At 38.8% G+C, this 20874-nt stretch overlaps 2 protein-coding genes across 2 annotated transcripts; both read right to left on the bottom strand.

The window, feature by feature from the left end:
* Window positions 1–748, bottom strand: LOC131022186 (uncharacterized). The gene has a single exon (XM_057951619.1). It carries the CDS (start codon window positions 568–570, stop codon window positions 220–222), a length of 351 nt encoding a protein of 116 aa, XP_057807602.1. The 5' UTR covers window positions 571–748; the 3' UTR covers window positions 1–219.
* A 12957-nt stretch (window positions 749–13705) lies between these two features.
* Window positions 13706–14338, bottom strand: LOC131021127 (uncharacterized). Its single transcript, XM_057950215.1, has one exon. It carries the CDS (start codon window positions 14336–14338, stop codon window positions 13706–13708), a length of 633 nt encoding a protein of 210 aa, XP_057806198.1.
* Window positions 14339–20874: the final 6536 nt, after the last annotated feature.

Raw genomic sequence — 20874 nt, 5'->3', positions numbered from 1 at the left:
TTTTGGTGCAATTAATCCAATTAATAACATGTATTAGAATATATAATACGTCATTAGCTCTAATCTTCCCCTCGTTAACAATTAGAAAGCTAAGTAGACACCAAAAAAAAGTAGAAAAAAGATAAACACCCCAACCAAGAAGATGTACAATATACACATAAAAAGATGGCGATGATAGTTATGATTAATCAAGTAAGCAAAAACGACGTCGCGTAGGCATCAACTAAGCAGCGGAAACCAGCGGTCGCGAAAATCGGACTGATAAGAGATCATGAAGAAGAGGAGGACGAGAAGCAGGCCGACGCCCCAGGGCGTGCCGCCGGCGCGGTGGAAGGAGTCCTGCTCCGGCAGCGGGATGAAGAAGAAGGAGGCGTCGAAGGCGGAGAGAAAATGCACGGCGAGGAGGAGGAGCAGCGGCGACACCATCAGGAGCAGCTTGATCTGATCGAAGAGCCCCTCGAAGATGGACTCGTAGTTGATGTACCACGTGATTCCGACGAACATGAAGAGGATGACGAGGAAGAAGCAGAGGTGGACCGGCGGCGGGGAGTGGCTGTAGCCGTTTGACATGACTGGCAATAGTGTTTTTAATTTGCTCTGCGTGTTGGACTTGTTTTGTTTTGGGTGGTCGAGATTTTAGTCGTTTATATAGAGAGAGGAGAGGCGTAGGGGGATTAAGGTTTGCTAATTACTATGCGTCGCGCCCACGCGCTTCTTTATTAGGCATATCGGTTTGTGGAGTAATTTTGTAAATAATTACTTTCTAAATGAGATTATTGTATATATGGTGTGTGTGTGTGTGTGTTCAGTTTATTACTGGTGTTAGAATTGACAGGGAAATATATCTTTTGAGATAAATGGAACTATAAATCATGTGTAATTAATGGTATGCGCTCATAATATAAATCTTTTTTGAAACTTTTAGTTATTTATAAATAACACTTTGAATTTAATACTCAAAAGTGCCCTTGTTAACTCTTCTCATTTATATATTTTTTATGTTTTTCATCAAATAATGATTGTTTCGTGAAGGAGAAATTATCATTAATTAAAGTTTATTTGAGTATAAATAATTCTTTTTATTAATATGAGTGGAAAAGTATAGAAAGACTTATATAATTAATAAGAGGGAGTATTTCTTTGTGAGGCACGTTCATGCTAATTAAATTATAGTTATGTTTAATAAATTATAATTTAGAACTAATTTTTTAACAAAAGTTAACAAATTTTAATTGAAATGAATGTATTGTGCGCATTCGAATATAAACATTTTTTGTTTGTTTGTTTGTTTGTTTTTAAGGCACTGAGCATGTTTCATAATTCATAGTAATTCATAATTTAGCTATTGTGAAGTCTACATTGAAAGTCAAATGATTTGTAGAGGTACGGGCCCTTCCGATGATCATATTCATAGCTCAATCCTAATATTTTCAAAACGAGTAGGATTATTTTCAAAGTCAATATCATTTAGAGTTTATTTTGTTAAGTTTATTATAAAGAGTTTAAAAAATGTAATTTCTTAAAAGTTTATAAATTATCAAACTATTTTAATAATTAAGTTTTATTAAGAGTATAGCTCAAGCAAAAAGCAATCAGCATCTTTATCATATTTTTATTGCGAAATACGTACATATATATGTATATGCATATTTTCTCTGTTTTTTTTTGGAAAAGATAAACTTTTGTAAATAGTAAAGTGGAAAATAAAATGCTTAATTTGAGCTTTCTGCTTTTCCTTTCAGAAAATAATAAATAAAAGGAACGTCGGCGGTGAGGGTGCATGTGGCTTTAGTGCTGTTGGGTAATTTGGTATATATAAATAAAAAAATTAAAAAATAAATAAAGAGGATTTTCTTCCACACGAAGAATTGGGGTTGAAATTAGTCCTTTTTGCGTTGGATGCATTATAATTTATAGGATTCTCTTTCCTTTCAAAGATATATAAAAAGCGAGGAAATTACGTAATGGGCGGTGAAAATGTCTGTGCTTTAATATTTATATATTGGGCCAATGACTGCTCTCTGCCTTACACGTGTCACCGACCAAGACCAGATCTCGTTGTCCCCGCCACCCTTTGCTTGCATGGAAGCTAGATTTCATAATGCAATTTTTAACTCAAAAAGACCTTACACATTGCCTGCCCAAGTGCCCATCACATTTTTCTTTTTATGATTCGTCCAATCACACATACACATGTATAAGTATGTTTATGAATATAAAATAAACGATGCTGCAATTTATCGGCAAGACGCTTCTCCTCCAATCAATAAATTGAAGATTCGAGTCATTTAGAAAATTAAAGTGCGAGTCTGTTGTTTCCTTTATTTGAATGTAACAATTTTTTAAAAAAATGATTATAAAATAAACTGGACGCCACTATGTGAACATTATTATGTTTCATTTGAGGTGGACACGAGTTTTAATAAAATTATTGCAAATAGAATAACCATACAATTGTAGGAGAAATTTAGTACTCCCTCCGTCCCACCATTTTAGTCCCTTATTCCATTTTGAGATGTCCCAAAAAGATAGTCCACTTTTCTAATTAATACTATATAAAAATATTGTTTTTACTAAATTAACCTTATTTAATGCTTCACTTAAATGTGAAAAGGACGTGTGAAAATAATAAATAAGGGTATAAAAGATTAAAATATAAAAATTAAATGCATTTTCTTAATATGTGTGAAAAGTGGAAGGGGACTAAAATGGTGGGACGGAGGGAGTACAAAAAATATAATAAAAGATATTATCAGTTAAAAAGTTAATATAAGTACAATTTACAGTTAAATATATATAGGGAAAAAAGGTATAATGTGATTGTTCAAAAAGTTAAATGAACCTATTTTTCATGGGAAAACAAAAGAAAGAGGTAAGTAATACTCTTTTTCGTGGATAGAGGAAATAGTAATGTGTATGAGTATTGATATTTAACAGAATATTTAAGGTCAAAAGGTATTAGGTTCGAATCTACAGTGACATAATTTTTAAGATTTACTTATTTAATTGTTAATAACTTAATTATATTCGAATCATGTAGAGATAGGTCATAAATCAACTATTTATTTATCTTATTTTCTCCTTCTAATTATATTTTAAGTTATTGTTAGCTCATGACCCCATATATATATGCGTTAATTATAGTGAAGTTGAGCTTTTATCCAAACAAGGTAGAAAAACTAAAACCTAACCTAGATTACGGGGCCCTACAGTTGTTTTGTTGAATTGCATCTCTACTTCTACATATAACGTTCGTTTTCTACAGTGAAAGCATGCGTAACAAAAGTCAAATGATGAATAAGAAAAATACATATGAGGTAGTCACTTTATTAATTTAATGGAAATCAACGGTTATAAGCTATAGGTACTAGCAAGTCTACTTTACTAGGAGCATAAACAAATTCAAATTAAATTTCACTTTTCCACTATCACGATGGCAATGTATATTCATTCATAAACAAATTCATATACTATATGTAACGGAAATATGAAACCAAAGAGATAATAAACAAATTTTGGAGGGATCAGATGATTGAGCACAGTGATGGCGATATTAAAATTTTAATTAAAAGAACTAATCTTTGTATATAATTAATTAGATTATTGTCGTCTAAATACATGAACTTTGGACCTATTTTGATTTTTCCCATGAACTTTAACTTTGACTCATTTTTTTTTTTCCATAAAATATAAAATGAGCTAAAGTTCGTGTATTTTTTTTTATAATTCTCAAAGTTCGTAAAAAAAATAAAGGGGGTTTTGGCAAATTAAATCACGAACTATTTCGAATTTACAATTTTAACATGACTTTTGAAGTGCTGCAAATTAAATCACCATCTTTTCAATTTTTGCAATTTCGTCCCCCAATTTTTTTCGATCGTCGTATTGTTGAGTTGGAATTTACGTAGATTAGTTCTCCACGTAATATTCATATTACGACGTCGTTTGGAATAAAATTACTAAATATTGGAAATTATGGTCCAATTATAGGATATAGTCCCTTTATATTTTGGAGAAATTTGTAATTGAAATTGTATGAAACGTTAACGACGTTGTTTAAACCTCACAAAAATGATTTCGTCTTTATTAATTTTCGTAAGCTCCAATTCAACACTCTGACGATCGAAAAAAATTTGGGAGGACGGAATTGCAAAAATTGAAAAGGTGGTAATTTAATTTGCAGCACTTCAAAAGTGGGGTTAAAATTACAAATTCGAAATACTTCGTGATTTTATTTGCCAAAAGCCCAAAATAAAATAGGGCAAAATTTATGTAATTTTTAATAATTTTTAAAATTAGTAAAAAAAATTAAAATAGATTCAAAATTCGTGTATATAAGCATCAATAATTTATATATAAAAGCGATCAAATATATAAATAAAAATATAAAAAGGGACTCCGACTCTACCAATGGTTGTGGACACTGGACACCTGTCTTTTTTTTCTTTTTCTCGAGAGGGTGAATTTGTGGACAGAAAACTTAGTAGTTTAGTTACGATTCCTGAAATCAGGAGAATATTCTGGATTAAAATAGAGTAGGCCAGAAAGATTGGGTTTATGATAGCAATTAATTAGACTCATGAATTCTTGACACCTAACTCTACACTCGATCAGATAAATTTTAACTCTTTGTTACTATAATAGTCAAAGTCCGTACCTACAAAATAGGATTTTTTTTTTCCTGTCACTTGTTCTTTCAGTTATGCATATATTATACTCCATATAATATCAAAATGTATAGTATATATTTCATGTATATATATGGATGGTGTAGATTGGATGGCTCACAAGTTTTGTAATGAAAACTAGTGCAGGTGCAGATACAATCAAACCTGTCCCACTTCTTTTGTTTGTTTTGTTTGTATTTTAATATGTGGCGAGATCTAAATCTCAATTCCAGTCAGTTCTATAGTGTATTTTCTTATGGGAAACTAACTTTACTTAAAAATTATACTATGTCGTTTCCTATTTCTAGGAGGCCTATATTTGTAATTCTTTTATTTTAGCTTTAATCGTAGTACTCCCTCCGTCCGTGAATTAAAGCCCCATTTACTGTTGGGCACGGAGACTAAGAAAGCTGAAAAAAGTGTTATAGGTAAAAGATAAGGGTAGTTGTTTACTTTTTGCTAATCTTTACTTAAGAGTAGTTGTTTAAATTTATGAATTAAAAAGGGGAGTCCAATTCTCAACTCTCTCACTATCGGTTACCTCTCTCCCTCTCAAACCAGTCGCGCCTCCCTCTCTCTTCCCTCATCTCGCTCAGCCCCCAGCCGACTCCGGCGCCTTCTCGTCGCCGGCACGAGCTTCTGCTGCTGTCTGTAAGAGATTTAGGGTAGGCCATCCAAAAATTGAGCCTTAATTCTCCCCCTTCCGAATCGAGCCCTAACTCTCCCAAATTAGAAATCGCCATCGCCGCCCCTGAATTTCCAGTGAATGGCGATCGTTCCTCCTCCCTTACCTCCATCTCTGCCATCGTTCGCTCTCAAATTCTCGAATCCAGCTCGAGGACAAAGGGGGCAAGCCCTTATTTCTCACATTCGGGATCGCTGCCGCTGCAATTTGGGAGGCCGGCAGGATTCGCCGCGCCGCTGCACTCGCGGCGAACAGCTGAGGTCTCGTTCGTGTGAGTCGAGTCAGACCGGGGGTGGTTTGGCCGTGAATTGTCCGGCTGAGGAAAATAGAGGGCGGCGAAGGGTGCTGTTGCTGCTGCCTGCCGGAGTTGAACAGATGAAGGCCAGGGCACGCGGTCCTGCCACTGGTGTCCGGCCAAGGACGGTTAGAGAGAGGGAGGTAGGGGCTGGAGCGCGATGGTGGTTGGCTGTCGTCGCCGGGAATCGAGCGGGAGAAATTGGGGATCTAGGGTTTTTATTGAGAAAGGTAGAGGAGAGCAGAGGCGGTCGGCGGTGCCCTCGTTGCCACCACCGGAGTTCAGTTAGGGAGGCGAGGGGCACGAAGGTGCCAGGGAGGACGCCGGAAATTAGTGAGGGATGCGGCGTCGGGGTCTGGGTTTTGTGTCTCCGCGGTCGCTGCTGTGCCGGAGAAGGGCAGGCGTTGGCCGGACACTCAAAAAAATGAAGACGAGAGAGAGAGTTTCATGGAATTCGGCCGACACTCAAAATGAAGACGAGAGAGAGAGAGTTTCATGGATAATTAGGGGAATGATTAGTTAGTTAATTAAATGGGGTAAAAAAATGAGGTGGGATAATTAATGGCAAAGGGTAGTAATTTAAAGTAAAGAGGGAGGGTAAAATGGTACAAAAAGGCAAATGGGGCTTTAATTTGCGGACAAATATTTAGAGGCAAATGGGGCTTTAATTCGCGGACGGAGGGAGTACATGTTATGGTTAACATTCTAATATAAATCCGCTCATAAATGTAATATACATCTACTCATTATTTCATCCCTTTCATCAAAAGTATGACATTTTTGGTGGGCACTAATTTTAATAAAATGAATAGTAATTTTATATAGTGAAGAAAAGGTCCAAAGTTGACGAATGTCCCCACAAACCAATATGAGTCTTTTCTAGTATATTTTGTCTGCACTCGCATGTTCAAGCACGCTTAATCTTGAAGTTTCTTCCACATGAGCACCAAAAAAAAGATGTATCTTGTTAGTATGAGTAGCCCAATCAAATCTTTTAAGCTCTTCTCGAATATTTTGTCTCATTCTAACATATTCTCGGAATCCCTCTGGTTCGGATGTGTTTCGATTCGGTTCATCTCTGCGTCCATCCGCTTGGAAGTCTTAATCGGAGCCGCTCCTTGTCCGTGCCCCTTTTGCACCGGCGATCACTCCGCACTTCATCACTGGACGTCACAAAAAGGTCTCACCATTATATGAAATAAGTGGTTGCGAGATTAAATTAAGGGTGATTTTTTTTGTAAATAAGGAATATTTGTAAGGATAAAAGAGTATTTAACCGTGTCGAACTATGTTAAGCCGTTATTAGTGGGATTGAGAGAGTATTTAACTATTTATGGACCTTATTGTCATAGATATTACTTTTACCACTGAGGTTCTAGTGAGAACTATATTTTCGTTAGAACGCGAGAACATTATAATTAATGCATTCACTGTTAAATTTATTTCACTTGAAAAAAAAATTCGCTCCCTTCATGATTCAAACTCAGATGCGGCATTCATCCATCAAGATGACAAATCCACCGTAGATATTGATGAACAAATGGCTAAAAATGGTTATGTGTTCTTTCGTCTGTTGTTCTTCCACATATGCTTGATCATTGGACGTAAGAATAGCATGTGTTTTGTTGTGCCCCATCTGTCATTGCAAAAACAGCAGACTTCGACGATTGCATGGGATTGGGAGATTAGGGCTCGATTTATAGCTCCATTATTTTGTGAAGTGTTGAACTCAGAAGAGGTTTGCCATATATATGTATGCCTTAGGATAGCCGATGGAAATGCCGTCGGAATTGCAGTCACCGTCTCTTCCCGCCTTTTCGATGGACTCATGTCTGTCGGCCATTGTCAGTTGTTGTAATTAGACTTAAAAAAAAATCTATTTACCGACTGCAGGGATGTTCATCGGTGAATATTCGTTGCAGACGTAGGAGAGATCGTCGGAAGTCCACCGGTAAATATCAATGGACTTCCCCACCTTCGCATTGTTCATCCGTTGACTTCTGGGTATGTTTCTTGTAGTGAGAATCACATCATTTAGATCTCCAAATCATGATTTTTTCTTTCGGTGGTTGATGAAGCTCGTCGTTGTAGACTTTATGCAAATAAATTTATAATTTTTTAAGTCCACAGCTAAATTCCGTTAGCGATAAGTAAATGATCGATCCCACGATGAGTTGGTGTATTTTTCTCTATTGCCACACTGACACTTTCAAACACTTTGAGATTTTTATATTAATTTTAGTAAATTATAGATTTTTAATTACATGAATTATAGACATATATATATATATATATATATATATATATAGGAATGGGATCATATAGATCCCAATGCTTATAATAGATCCCTAGATCCAAATCTTGACCACACATTTATGACATGTGGCGCATCAAGATGGTGACACGTGGCAAGGATTCCAAGGCAAAATCTGGAGGGGTAAAATTGAAATGTAATTTTCGGATTTAATAATTAAAAAAATATATATATTTTTTTAGATTTTCTCAAAATAGATATATTTTAGATGCATATAGTTTCACACAAAGATGCATAAAGTTTTCACATGAAATGCATAACTTTGAACAGAAAAATGCATTTAATTTTTCCAGTTTTGGTATTTTCACCACCCCACCCCATACCACCCCCCAATCCAGCCCACACCACCCCCCAACCCTCCCCATTACCACCCCCCAAAAATAGGCATGTTTCACATGCATATAAAATCAAACAAAAATGCATAAAGTTTTCACATAAAATGCATTAAATTATACAAAAAATGCATTTCATTTTAATAAATCTGGTAGTTTCGCCACCCCACCCCTGCCCCTGCCCCCTGCCCCCCCCACCCTACCCACCCCCCCAAAATTTTTTTTTTTCAAAAACTGATTTTCTAATTGCTGGCCCACCCCCACCCCCACCCCCCACCGACCCACCCCCCACCCCCCCCACCCCCCCCCCCCCAAAAAAATTTATTTTTTTATTTTTTTAAAAACTGATTTTCAAAAAAAAAATTTGGGGGGGGGTGGGGGGGGTCAGTGGTCAGAAAATCAGTTTTTGAGAAAAAAAAAATTGGTGGGGGGGGTGGGTGGGGGGGGGTGGGGGTAGGGGTGGGTCAGTGGTCAGAAAATCAGTTTTTAAAAAAATATTTTTTTTTTTGGGGGGGGTGGGTGGGGGGTGGGGGGGTAGGGGGTGGGTGGGGGTGGGGTTCTGGGGTGGGGTGGGGTTCTGGGGTGTGGGGGGTGGGGTTGGGGTGGGGTGAAATCTTATGCATATTTGAAACTTTATGCATTTTTATATGAAAGTTCATGCATTCTCGTATGAAACTTTATGCATTTAAAATATACCTATTTTGAGAAAATATAATTTTTTTTTTTTTTTTGAATTTCGAAAATTACATTCCAATTTTACCCCTCTCCAGATTTTGCCTTGAAATGCCTTGCCACGTGTCACCATCTTGATGCGCCACATGTCATAAATGTGTGGTCTAGATTTGGATCTACGGATCTATTATAAGCATAGGGATCCACCGGAACCCAACCCTATATATATATATATATATATATATATATATATATATATATAAAATGAAAAATAACAACAACAACAACAACGACAACCACGAAGTTCATGCAGTAGGTATGAGAATACATGTTATAGTTGTACTTACGCCTTAATTAATACTTAAAAATCATTATATACGTACATCACCAGTCTTTAAAATTTAATCCTTATGATCAATCAACCGATTAGCAAGTGGAAAAAAAATATACTTTAATTTAGACACTGAGACCACGTCGTTTTGATGTTCATGTAAAAATATATTTCCATACAATATGTAAAATAAATTAGAATGTTCATATCATATTTATATCCGTCACGTTAGAATATTCAGTTAAAATTATAGGTTCAGATCATAGTTTTTTTTTTTTTTTTTTTTTTTTTTTGAGGAAGGTTCAGATCATAGTTATAATTCATATCATGTCATTTCTGCAATACTTGAAATATTGCAAATCCGAAAATATTAAGCTATTTTTACAATTCAATATAGAGATTAGGCTATAATAACTAACCCGTCTATATTTACATCATACTATGATTTTTTTGTTTTGTTTTCCAATTCAAGCTTTTTTTTTCCAAAGTAGACCTAACGCTTTAATTTGATAATTAATTTGCGCAATCAAATGAGAGAGGGCCCAGGAACCGGGCCCTATGGCATATGCTTGTTGATTAATTAGGGGTTCTTTATTGAAAAGGAGATGGTGATCTGTGATCATAAGAGGGCTTCATTGATTGAAAAGAAACAAATTCTAATCATAATGCAACGAGAGTAAAAAATATACACACTTGTCATGCTTCCGAAATGCGTAACTAGAGCATGATATTTCTTACAAGTTAATAAATATTTTTAACTAAACACTGGTATTATGAAATAAAATTTATATATATATATATAGGGTTGGGTTCCGGTGGATCCCTATGCTTATAATAGATCCGTAGATCCAAATCTAGACCACACATTTATGACATGTGGCGCATCAAGATGGTGACACGTGGCAAGGCATTTCAAGGCAAAATCTGGAGAGGGGTAAAATTGGAATGTAATTTTCGAAATTCAAAAAAAAAAAAAAAATTATATTTTCTCAAAATAGGTATATTTTAGATGCATAAAGTTTCATAGGAGAATGCATGAACTTTCATATAAAAATGCATAAAGTTTCATATAAATATGCATAAGATTTCACCCCACCCCAACCCCACCCCCCACACCCCAGAACCCCACCCCACCCCAGAACCCCACCCCCACCCACCCTCTACCCCCCCCCCCCCCCCAAAAAAAAAAAAATTTATTTTTTTAAAAACTGATTTTCTGACCACTGACCCACCCCTACCCCCACCCCCCACCAAAATTTTTTTTTTATATTTTTTTATTTTCTCAAAAATTGATTTTCTGACCACTGACCCCCCCCCACCCACCCACCCACCCCCCACCCCCCCCCCCAAAATTTTTTTTTTTTGAAAATCAGTTTTTAAAAAAATAAAAAAATAAAAATTTTTTTTGGGGGGGGGGGGTGGGGGGGTGGGGGTGGGGGTGGGGGTGGGCCAGCAATTAGAAAATCAGTTTTTGAAAAAAAAAAAAAAAAATTTGGGGGGGGGTGGGGGTGGGGGGGGTGGGTGGGGTGGGGGGGCAGGGGTGGGGTGGCGAAACTACCAGATTTATTAAAATGAAATGCATTTTTTGTATAATTTAATGCATTTTTTGTGAAAACTTTATGCATTTTTGTTTGATTTTATATGCATGTGAAACATGCCTATTTTTGGGGGTGGTAATGGGGAGGGTTGGGGGGTGGTGTGGGCTGGATTGGGGGGTGGTATGGGGTGGGGTGGTGAAAATACCAAAACTGGAAAAATTAAATGCATTTTTCTGTTCAAAGTTATGCATTTCATGTGAAAACTTTATGCATCTTTGCGTGAAACTATATGCATCTAAAATATATCTATTTTGAGAAAATCTAAAAAAATATATATATTTTTTAATTATTAAATCCGAAAATTATATTCCAGTTTTACCCCTCCAGATTTTGCCTTGGAATCCTTGCCACGTGTCACCATCTTGATGCGCCACATGTCATAAATGTGTGGTCAAGATTTGGATCTAGGGATCTATTATAAGCATTGGGATCTATATGATCCCATTCCTATATATATATATATATATATATATATATATATATATATATATATATATATATATATATTTTAATATAAATTAGAAAGGGAAGGAAAAAGTTTAAGAATCTTGCGAGTTAAGGTAGCACAAATGCCCCACGATAGTAGAGACTAAGAACTAAGCCTATTTGGATCCACATCATCTCAAGTCGGCAATTGTTTGATTTTACAAAAGTAGAATTGCTCACTTTTGATGGCATCTTACGCATCAACATCTGATACAATTTTTTTCATACTTATTAATTCGTATTTTTACATGTTGTTGAGATGAAATATATACTCCCTCCATTCCAATAAGTGTCCCATTGTTTTTTGGCACAAAGATTAAGAAATGTGTAAAAGGTAGATAAAGTGAGTTGATGGAAATTATTTAAATATTAGGTATAAAGAGAGAATATATTGTCAAAAAGATAATGAGACATTACTATTGGAACGACCCAAAAAAAAAAGTGGAACATTACTATTAGAACGGAGGGAGTATAATATATGCAAACAATCAACCACATCATGTTAGAGAATATATAAACGGAAATTTGTGAGTGAGATTGTATTATGAATTATAGTTCGTAAGATGGATCAAGATTGAGAATCAGGCACAATAAAAAAATCAACAAAATTAAAAATATACTATTTAATACGAGTTTCAATCAATATATTGACATATTTTACGGATCAAATTCGCATATTTTTTTAAGGGTTAATTACCGCTAAATCTATATACTTTTTTAAATTTCAATTTTTTCTCATGATAAAAAAAATCTACTTTAGAATCCATGAATTGAAAAATCGATAAGAATTTTTCCCCGCGTCCGATTTTTCTGCCGTCGTCCATTAAATGAAACGACGCCGTTTGCTATTTAATTAAAACAGTGTCGTTAATTGTGGCTGCTAATAAACCCAAAATCAAGGGTTTCTCTGCATTTCGTGTCTTTGAAGAGGATTTAGGGTTCTTCGAATTACATGGACGAAAACTTCAGCACAAGCTCGAATTCAGGAGCAAATCAATGGAATGAACATTGTGGTCATCGAATACCAGTCGTCCTTCGTATATCTCACACCGAGAAAAATCCGTTTAGGTGATTCCTCTGTTGTACAAAGCTAAAGGTAGGTCTTTTGCATGTTTGCTGTTGGGTTGAATTTGTTGATGAGTATGTATTTTTATAGCGCGATTGTAGCTTCTGGAAATGGGTGGATCCCGAGTTCTCGTCGTATTACAAGGTGAAGCAGTGGATCGTGTAGATGGAGAGGGATGTTCTGATGGGTTGTACTTTGCTAAAAGAAATGATGTAGAATCAGTAAGTGTGGATGAGGTGAAGAACATTTTGGCAAAATTGGAGAAATTAAAGATGTCAAGAATCTTGAATGGAAAATCCGAGCTTTGTTGATTATGTTTGTAGCTTGTATTTTGTTTGTTTATTTTGGCTAATTAGGATGAATGTAAAGACTTGTTTTTGTAACATTGTTTTGATGATCAATTGAATGATTAGTTGCTCATTTTGAATGTGTAAATGTTCCAATAATAAATCTAAAAATTGAGGCAATTGATGAGATCTTCATGGCACAAAATCTCAAAACAGAGGAATGAACAAAGTCTTAATAAAACCTGAAAATTAATATACACTAAATCATTACACAAGATCTGGAAATTAATATACTCCAATTCATTGCACAAAATCTGGAATTCTCAATGTCATTGACAATGCAAAAACTGGAATTTGAAGTATATCAGTTTAATCCCTCATCACCTAAGTTACTTCACCAAAAAACAATAGATAACTTAACAAAAAACATTAGAGTTTAATCCCTCATCAAGTTTTCACAGAAATAAAAAAAATACAAGAAAAACTTCAAGCTTCATTTTCTCCTGGAGTTCTAGCAACACTTTCTTGAGTATTCAATACAGTAGTATTCATTCTTGGTCTCCCTCTGCCTCTGCCCCTAGTTGAAGTTTGAGAGGTGCTTCCTTGAATGACTCTACTCCCTTGAAAGTAGGCATTTCCAGTCTCTAGGCTTGTGTACACCCCAACTCATTTCTTAGAGAAATTCAATTCTCTTGAAAGAACAGTCGAAGTAGAATTACTTTGAGCTTAGGAGGTTGTGGGTTGCTCCTTGCTAGGTCTTCCTCTTTTCTTTTGTGTAAAGAACAATTACTGTCATATCAAAACATCAATAATTGAAACAGAAATGCTTAAGAAGAACAAAGAAGCTAATACCTTGTCAGGCTTAGGCATCTCAACTTTCTCATTCTTGCAAGTCTTTGTGTTATGGCGTTCCTTAAGGCAGTTCTTGCCTATACCTTCTCAGTTTTTTGGGATTCTTATCATCAATCTCCTCTACTGACCTTTTCTTTTTAACTTGGGTCTACCTGCCATCCTTCTAACCACATGAGGCTTTACAGTGAACCCCTCAACCTCTGGCCATAGCACATGTTCATTAATGGGCTCTATTCCCACTCTACATGCTTCCAAATACTTACTAATGGAGTAGTACTCATGAACAAAGTCACTAACCTCCCTACCCATAAACTGAATGGCACATATGCTAAGTACACAGGGGATTCCAACCAACTGCCACACCATACATGCACAAGTCATCTCTTCAACATCTACTACAAACCTATCAGCATTCAATTGAATTTCAAACTTCCCACCAACAGCTGAAAATGAGATACAATTCCTACTCTCAAACATAAGTGATTTCAGCTTTTTTCTCACATTAGGACAGAGATTATCAGCACTATCTTTCACTGAGGTCAACTTTTTCACCTTTCTACACATAAGAGAGGTCCTAATCTCTTCACAAATATGAATTATGTGTTTACCCCTTGCATTAAAAATGAATCCATTAAATGTTTCACTGATGTTATTGTCAAGTACATCAGTTTTAGGGGTGTTAGAGAAGTAGGCCTTACAGAACTTTTCCATATCCCTTGTGATGAAGTCTTCAAAAGCAGCTGCATTCTCCATTTTCAGCAAGCTTGTACTCTGCTATTGTAGTAGCCCTCACTGCCCTCCAAAATATATTCTTCAAGCTTGAGCCTTTATGATACTTCTTCCAATTCATATAAATGTGACTTGCGCAGTTTCTACGATCTGCATGAGGAGCCAAGTTGGCTGCTGCATTTTCCAATCCCTGCACAATGTAAAGACAATGCATTTTGATAGAAGTCAGAAATAAAGGCAACCAAAGTAAAATGTTTCAAACAAAGACAGTGTGACAGCCCGAAACCAATTTATTCATTTAAAATTATTTATCTTTAAATTATTGTGATTTCATTGAAAATTTTATTATATGTTCAGTTTATGAATTTGTCTAGTCGGGCCCCTAGTTAAATGTATAAATTTTGAATTATAGATTATGTCTATAAATATGAAAACTTATATTCTAGAGATTTAATTTGGGCCTGAGTAGAAATATTTTTTTAGTCTATAAAGATTAGGCCATATTTATTTTTAGTTAAGATTGTACAATACATATATTCTTTTAGGCCCATTTATTTGTGTATACCAGCCCGCGTATTATGTAAGTTTGACTTTTATTTTTTTGATGGGTGATTAAACTCACTTTCCATCTAATTCCCTTCTCTCCAGAATTTCACAAAATCTCTTTAGTTTTGTAAAAGCTTCAAAACTTCATTTCAATACAGTAAATTGTTTTCCTTTTCACTATTTCGTAGAGAAACACAACAATCTCTTTGAGCAATCTCCACCCCAAAACCAAATTCAGCCATACAACAAAAATCAAAGAACAACAGCCAGCCCCGTTCCTGACATTTTAGGGGCCCTAGGCAAAATAAGATAAAAGGGCCCTGGGCCCTAGGCGGCCGCACCCCTCGCCTAGGCCCAGGGCCGGCCCTGACAACAGCTCGTGAGTTTCTTTCTCTAATGGTTTTTCTAAATGCATGAGAAAAGAATGAATTTTTTTACTTCTTCACAAATGGGAAATTAGAAAACTAGAACACAGAAAGTTTTTGAGGTGAGACATGGGGGGAGGGCTGTTGTAGTCAAGCCGGGAAGAGGGAAGCAGGGGAGGCGGAGGCTTGCCGACACTGCTGCTGCCCGTCACGGCGGCGGCGACGGTGGCCGTTTCTGCCGGCCAAAGAGAGAAGAGGGCGCCGGATCTGGAAGGGGGAGGCGGCGGCTGGCGGAGCTGCGGTCGACGCAGGGATGTTTGCTGCTGCTGCCGGTCGAAGGAGAGAGGAGTGGAGGTGCTGGCGGCGTATCGCCGGAGCAGAGGAGGCGGCGGCTTCGGCGCTCCTCGCCGATGGCCGTCTTGCCGAGAGGGAGAGATAGGAAGATCGAGGGAGGAAGAGAGGGGGCCGCCGGCCGGCGTCCGGCGGCGGCTGCAGTTGCCTATTGGGTATCTTCGCCTAGCCAGGGTTACACCACTTGGTTCCCGAACCTCCTGTCTCCCCCCACTCGTGCTCAAGCACTTTATCTTCCTTTGCTCGGGGCGACTCGATTCCTCTGGAGTTGAACCCTCTGATGTTGGACTCCTCTGGCAGCGAGGAAAGCGACTCCTCTGAAGTTCAACTCCTCTGGCAGCGGGAGTCCTCTGGCAGCGGGGAGTCCTCTGGCAGCGGGGAGTCTTCTGGCAGCGGGAGTCCTCTGGCAGCGGGAGTCCTCTGGCAGCGGGGAGTCCTCTGGCAGCGGGGACGGTGAGTCCTCTGGCAGCGAGGACGGTGAGTCCTCTGGTCTTGACTCCGCTGGAGCTCGACTCCTTTGGTCGCGAGTTCGCTGGCGAGCGACTTCTCTGGCCTCGTCCCCTCTGGTACTCGATCCCTCTGTCCTTGATTCCGCTGGCCTTGGAGCTTCGATCTCTCCACTCTTCTCCACTCCTCTGCAACACACAAAGACAAGTAGCAAGTAACAGAGAAACAAGGGAAAATCAGAGGAAACGAAAACAAGGAAATTCAGAGGGAACTCAAGGGTGGGAAAATGTGTCCTCGGGACACTTTGGCTCAGATTTTCCCACAGTAGGCTCGGCTCTTCCGGCAGCTCAATGATCACAGCACGGTGGAAGTAGAACAGGTAAACACCCAGATCTCAGAAGTACAGCCACCAACAGCAGGAATCCGATGGACAGGATTCCGATGGCTCGCACACTCACAACGTATCACCAAACCAGGAAACCGATGGACAGGAATCCGGTGATACAAGCTCTCAATCGAAGCGAAGTTCACACCCACAGTCACCACTCAAGAAACCACGAACAGGAATCCGGCGACACTTCAAGAAGGAATAGCAGAGCCTTCTATTTCAGACGGTGTGAAAACTTCCTTACCATTGAAAGACTTGCAGCAGGGATAAAAAAGGAGTGAAGGTCATTGGGAAGGAGGAAGGAGCATTGAAGTCGAAGGTGGGAATCGAGGAGACGGGCGGCGAAAAAAGGTGGAGCGGCGCAGATGAGTGAGGATGAGGGGAGTTAATCTGAAGAGCAGTGGGCTTAGGGTTTGGGAATGGGCCGGGAAGAGATTTGGGCTGGGGAATTAAAGATCATTGGGCCAACTCTCCACATTCCACCTTTGGCACAATGATCATTAAGTCACCAGGGAAGAGCCAGCCTTTGATTCGAGCTTTATCATCACAGCCATTTTTACTATCATCCTATCACAAAGACAAGACAATAGAGGATGAGAAAAATATTATGCATATTAATCTCAGTCTCAAACCACAGAGACCAACCCAAGGGAAATCACCATTTCTCAAACCCAAAGGGTTATCATTGAAGACTCACAGACACAACAAAACACACACACATGCACTCAAGCAACATCACACAAGACACACACAGAAGAGACAAACAGACCAGAGCAGAGCTCACAACAGATTAGACACTCAGAGCAAAAGAAAACACATGCAGAACACACAAACACAGGACAGAGCAACAGACTCAACAAACACAAACACACAGAACAAAGAAAACATGCAAGAAAAAGAGAAAAAACATGAAAGAGACAAGCAGCCACAGAGGCTAAACTTGCCACACACACAAGCACAGAGACTGAACTTTAACCATGATCAAAAATCACAACAGGAGCAGAAACCACATTGCAATCAAGGCCTACCTTCTTAGTAAATCCGTTAACAACAAGTCTTGCTTTATATCTCACATTCTCAGTATCATGCTTGACTTTAATCAATAATTTGGACATAACAACAGAACATTCAGTGGGTTTTACCACTAGAGTCCAAGTTTAATTATTATTAGGTTCATTCATAACAGGCATATCATGCATGATAGATTCAATGTCAACCTCAGGGTTTGCATCCAAATTGGGTAGAGGATCCACCTCAAACGAAACAGTGGGGGGAGGAAACATAAACTCATACTTGTTTTGATCAACAACATACAAATTCTCCACCTCACTTGGAGCAACATATTGTGAGGATTCAAGCAGGCAAGGGACTGACTCAGCACACACAACATATAAACCACCTTTTCTTGGTGCAGAAAAGTACACCACAGAATCCTTCTCAAATTGAAATCTCAAGTGATTCACAGAGCCATTTAACATCTGGTCAGCAAGTTTAGACACAGATAGCAAGCTAAACTCCAACTCTGGCACATATCTAACATCGTTCAAGGTAAGCAAACTGCCATTTTCAAACTTCAAGCAAATATCACCCTTTCCCAAGATTTCACAGTTTTGACCATCAGCTAAAGCAATATGCCCAGACTTAACATGCTGTAAGTTATGAAACATATGCTCAAAAGGAGTGACATGGAAGGTGCAGCCAGAATCAATCAACCATTCATTTGAACTAACAGACTTTGAAACAGCATTGGAGTAGTTTATGAACTGAAAATCATGATCATGCACCATGTAGACTCCATCATCTTCAAACACATTGTTAGCATGCTGTTCAGGTTCATTAGGAACAAAATCTCTATTCTTCTTAGGCAATCTACACCTATTTGAAAAATGACCAGGCTTACCACAATTCCAACAAAGCTTTTTGGGCTTTTGATCAAACCCCCTTTTTTCTTTGTTAACAAACATGACCTCACCATGCAGTGGCTTTGACTTAGCCAATTTCAGTTCACTCTCTTTTGCCTTTAGGCCATTTACTATCATATCACAAGTTACCTTAGACCCACCATACTTTAATGCAGACTTGACTTCAGAAAATGACTCAGGAATGGAACTTAACAAAATCTGAGGAGCATATTTTTCAATGTTATCATCTCCAGCAAGTTTCAAGTCTTGAAGCAATTTATTAAAGTCATTCATATTAGAATCAACATCTTTGGAGGAGTCCATTTGAAATGACATAAACTGATTTTGCAAAGACCAGGCAAGAGTTTCAGAAGATGCAGAATATAAGGAGGTCAGATCATCCCATAAATCTTTAGCACTCTTATGATGAGACACCTTTCTTACCACAGAACTACTCAAATTTAACAGAATTGTAGCTCTTGCATTATCGTTCAAATCCCTCAATTTTTCATCAGCAGTATTTTCATCATATCTGTTCACAATAGCCTTATTAACCTTCTCCTTTACGAGTATGCATTCAATCTTGGTTTTCCAGTCCTGGAAGTCATCCCTTCCATTAAAGGGAACCATATGCACGGTGTTCATGATGAATGCAGATGCAGACAAGACAAAAGTCACACACCGCCACACTAGATAGCCCCCTTTCTCCCTTGATTTCCAGGATACTCGCACGAGGAGACTCCTTTAAAGAAGAATCCAGACGAACTGGACCAAATACAAGGGAGATCTCACTTGGCTTTGAATGCCAGGGGTTATCGAGATGTGGAACAACAAGCGGAAGCAAAAGAAAGCACAGGATCGCAAGATACCAACAAAGAAAAAGAAAAACAGCACCTTGACCAAGCCTAGATCTAGGACATAGGGTTTCAGCCGATTTACCAGAGCCAAACTCTTCAGGAGGAAGAGCTGGACTTACCCTTCTCCTTGCTCGTCGGGAGCGAATCGGCGCAGCCAAAGGGCGGCGGGATGGGAAAGATGTGTTCGGAGGGTGCCCTGGCTAGGTCACCGTGGCTCTGATACCACTGTTGGGTATCTTCGCCTAGCCAGGGTTACACCACTTGGTTCCCGAACCTCCTGTCTCCCCCCACTCGTGCTCAAGCACTTTATCTTCCTTTGCTCGGGGCGACTCGATTCCTCTGGAGTTGAATTCTCTGATGTTGGACTCCTCTGGCAGCGAGGAAAGCGACTCCTCTGAAGTTCAACTCCTCTGGCAGCGGGAGTCCTCTGGCAGCGGGGAGTCCTCTGGTAGCGGGAGTCCTCTGGCAGCGGGGAGTCCTCTGGCAGCGGGAGTCCTCTGGCAGCGGGGACGGTGAGTCCTCTGGCAGCGAGGACGGTGAGTCCTCTGGTCTTGACTCCGCTGGAGCTCGACTCCTTTGGTCGCGAGTTCGCTGGCGAGCGACTTCTCTGGCCTCGTCCCCTCTGGTACTCGATCCCTCTGTCCTTGATTCCGCTGGCCTTGGAGCTTCGATCTCTCCACTCTTCTCCACTCCTCTGCAACACACAAAGACAAGTAGCAAGTAACAGAGAAACAAGGGAAAATCAGAGGAAACGAAAACAAGGAAATTCAGAGGGAACTCAAGGGTGGGAAAATGTGTCCTCGGGACACTTTGGCTCAGATTTTCCCACAGTAGGCTCGGCTCTTCCGGCAGCTCAATGATCACAGCACGGTGGAAGTAGAACAGGTAAACACCCAGATCTCAGAAGTACAGCCACCAACAGCAGGAATCCGATGGACAGGATTCCGATGGCTCGCACACTCACAACGTATCACCAAACCAGGAAACCGATGGACAGGAATCCGGTGATACAAGCTCTCAATCGAAGCGAAGTTCACACCCACAGTCACCACTCAGGAAACCACGAACAGGAATCCGGCGACACTTCAAGAAGGAATAGCAGAGCCTTCTATTTCAGACGGTGTGAAAACTTCCTTACCATTGAAAGACTTGCAGCAGGGATAAAAAAGGAGTGAAGGTCATTGGGAAGGAGGAAGGAGCATTGAAGTCGAAGGTGGGAATCGAGGAGACGGGCGGCGGAAAAAGGTGGAGCGGCGCAGATGAGTGAGGATGAGGGGAGTTAATCTGAAGAGCAGTGGGCTTAGGGTTTGGGAATGGGCCGGGAAGAGATTTGGGCTGGGGAATTAAAGATCATTGGGCCAACTCTCCACATTGCCGATAGAGGGAGAGTGAGGTGTGTTTGTGTGTGAGAGAGGTGTGTGATTCTGTCATCTTCATATTTCAAAGGCTACCGATGAAATTGTATGTAAATTAAATTGGTGGCTATAAGGATAAAATACTACATATATTAATAATTTTAATATTTTATTAAATAAAAGGCTATAAAGAGTAAAATGAGGGTTATGAATAGAAGCACCCATTTTAAAATTTCTCTTTTCAAAAAATACAAATAATTTTCTATTATTTTAATAAAATAGAGTATCATCGTGCATGTATCATATGAAAATAAATTTAATCAAAATACCATATTAAATCCTAATTTGAA

This window comes from Salvia miltiorrhiza, chromosome 4 (assembly GCF_028751815.1).
Source record: "Salvia miltiorrhiza cultivar Shanhuang (shh) chromosome 4, IMPLAD_Smil_shh, whole genome shotgun sequence".
Taxonomy (NCBI): domain Eukaryota; kingdom Viridiplantae; phylum Streptophyta; class Magnoliopsida; order Lamiales; family Lamiaceae; genus Salvia; species Salvia miltiorrhiza.
The sequence above is the reverse complement of the archived record's forward strand: the minus strand, read 5'-3'. Positions and strand labels throughout refer to the sequence as shown.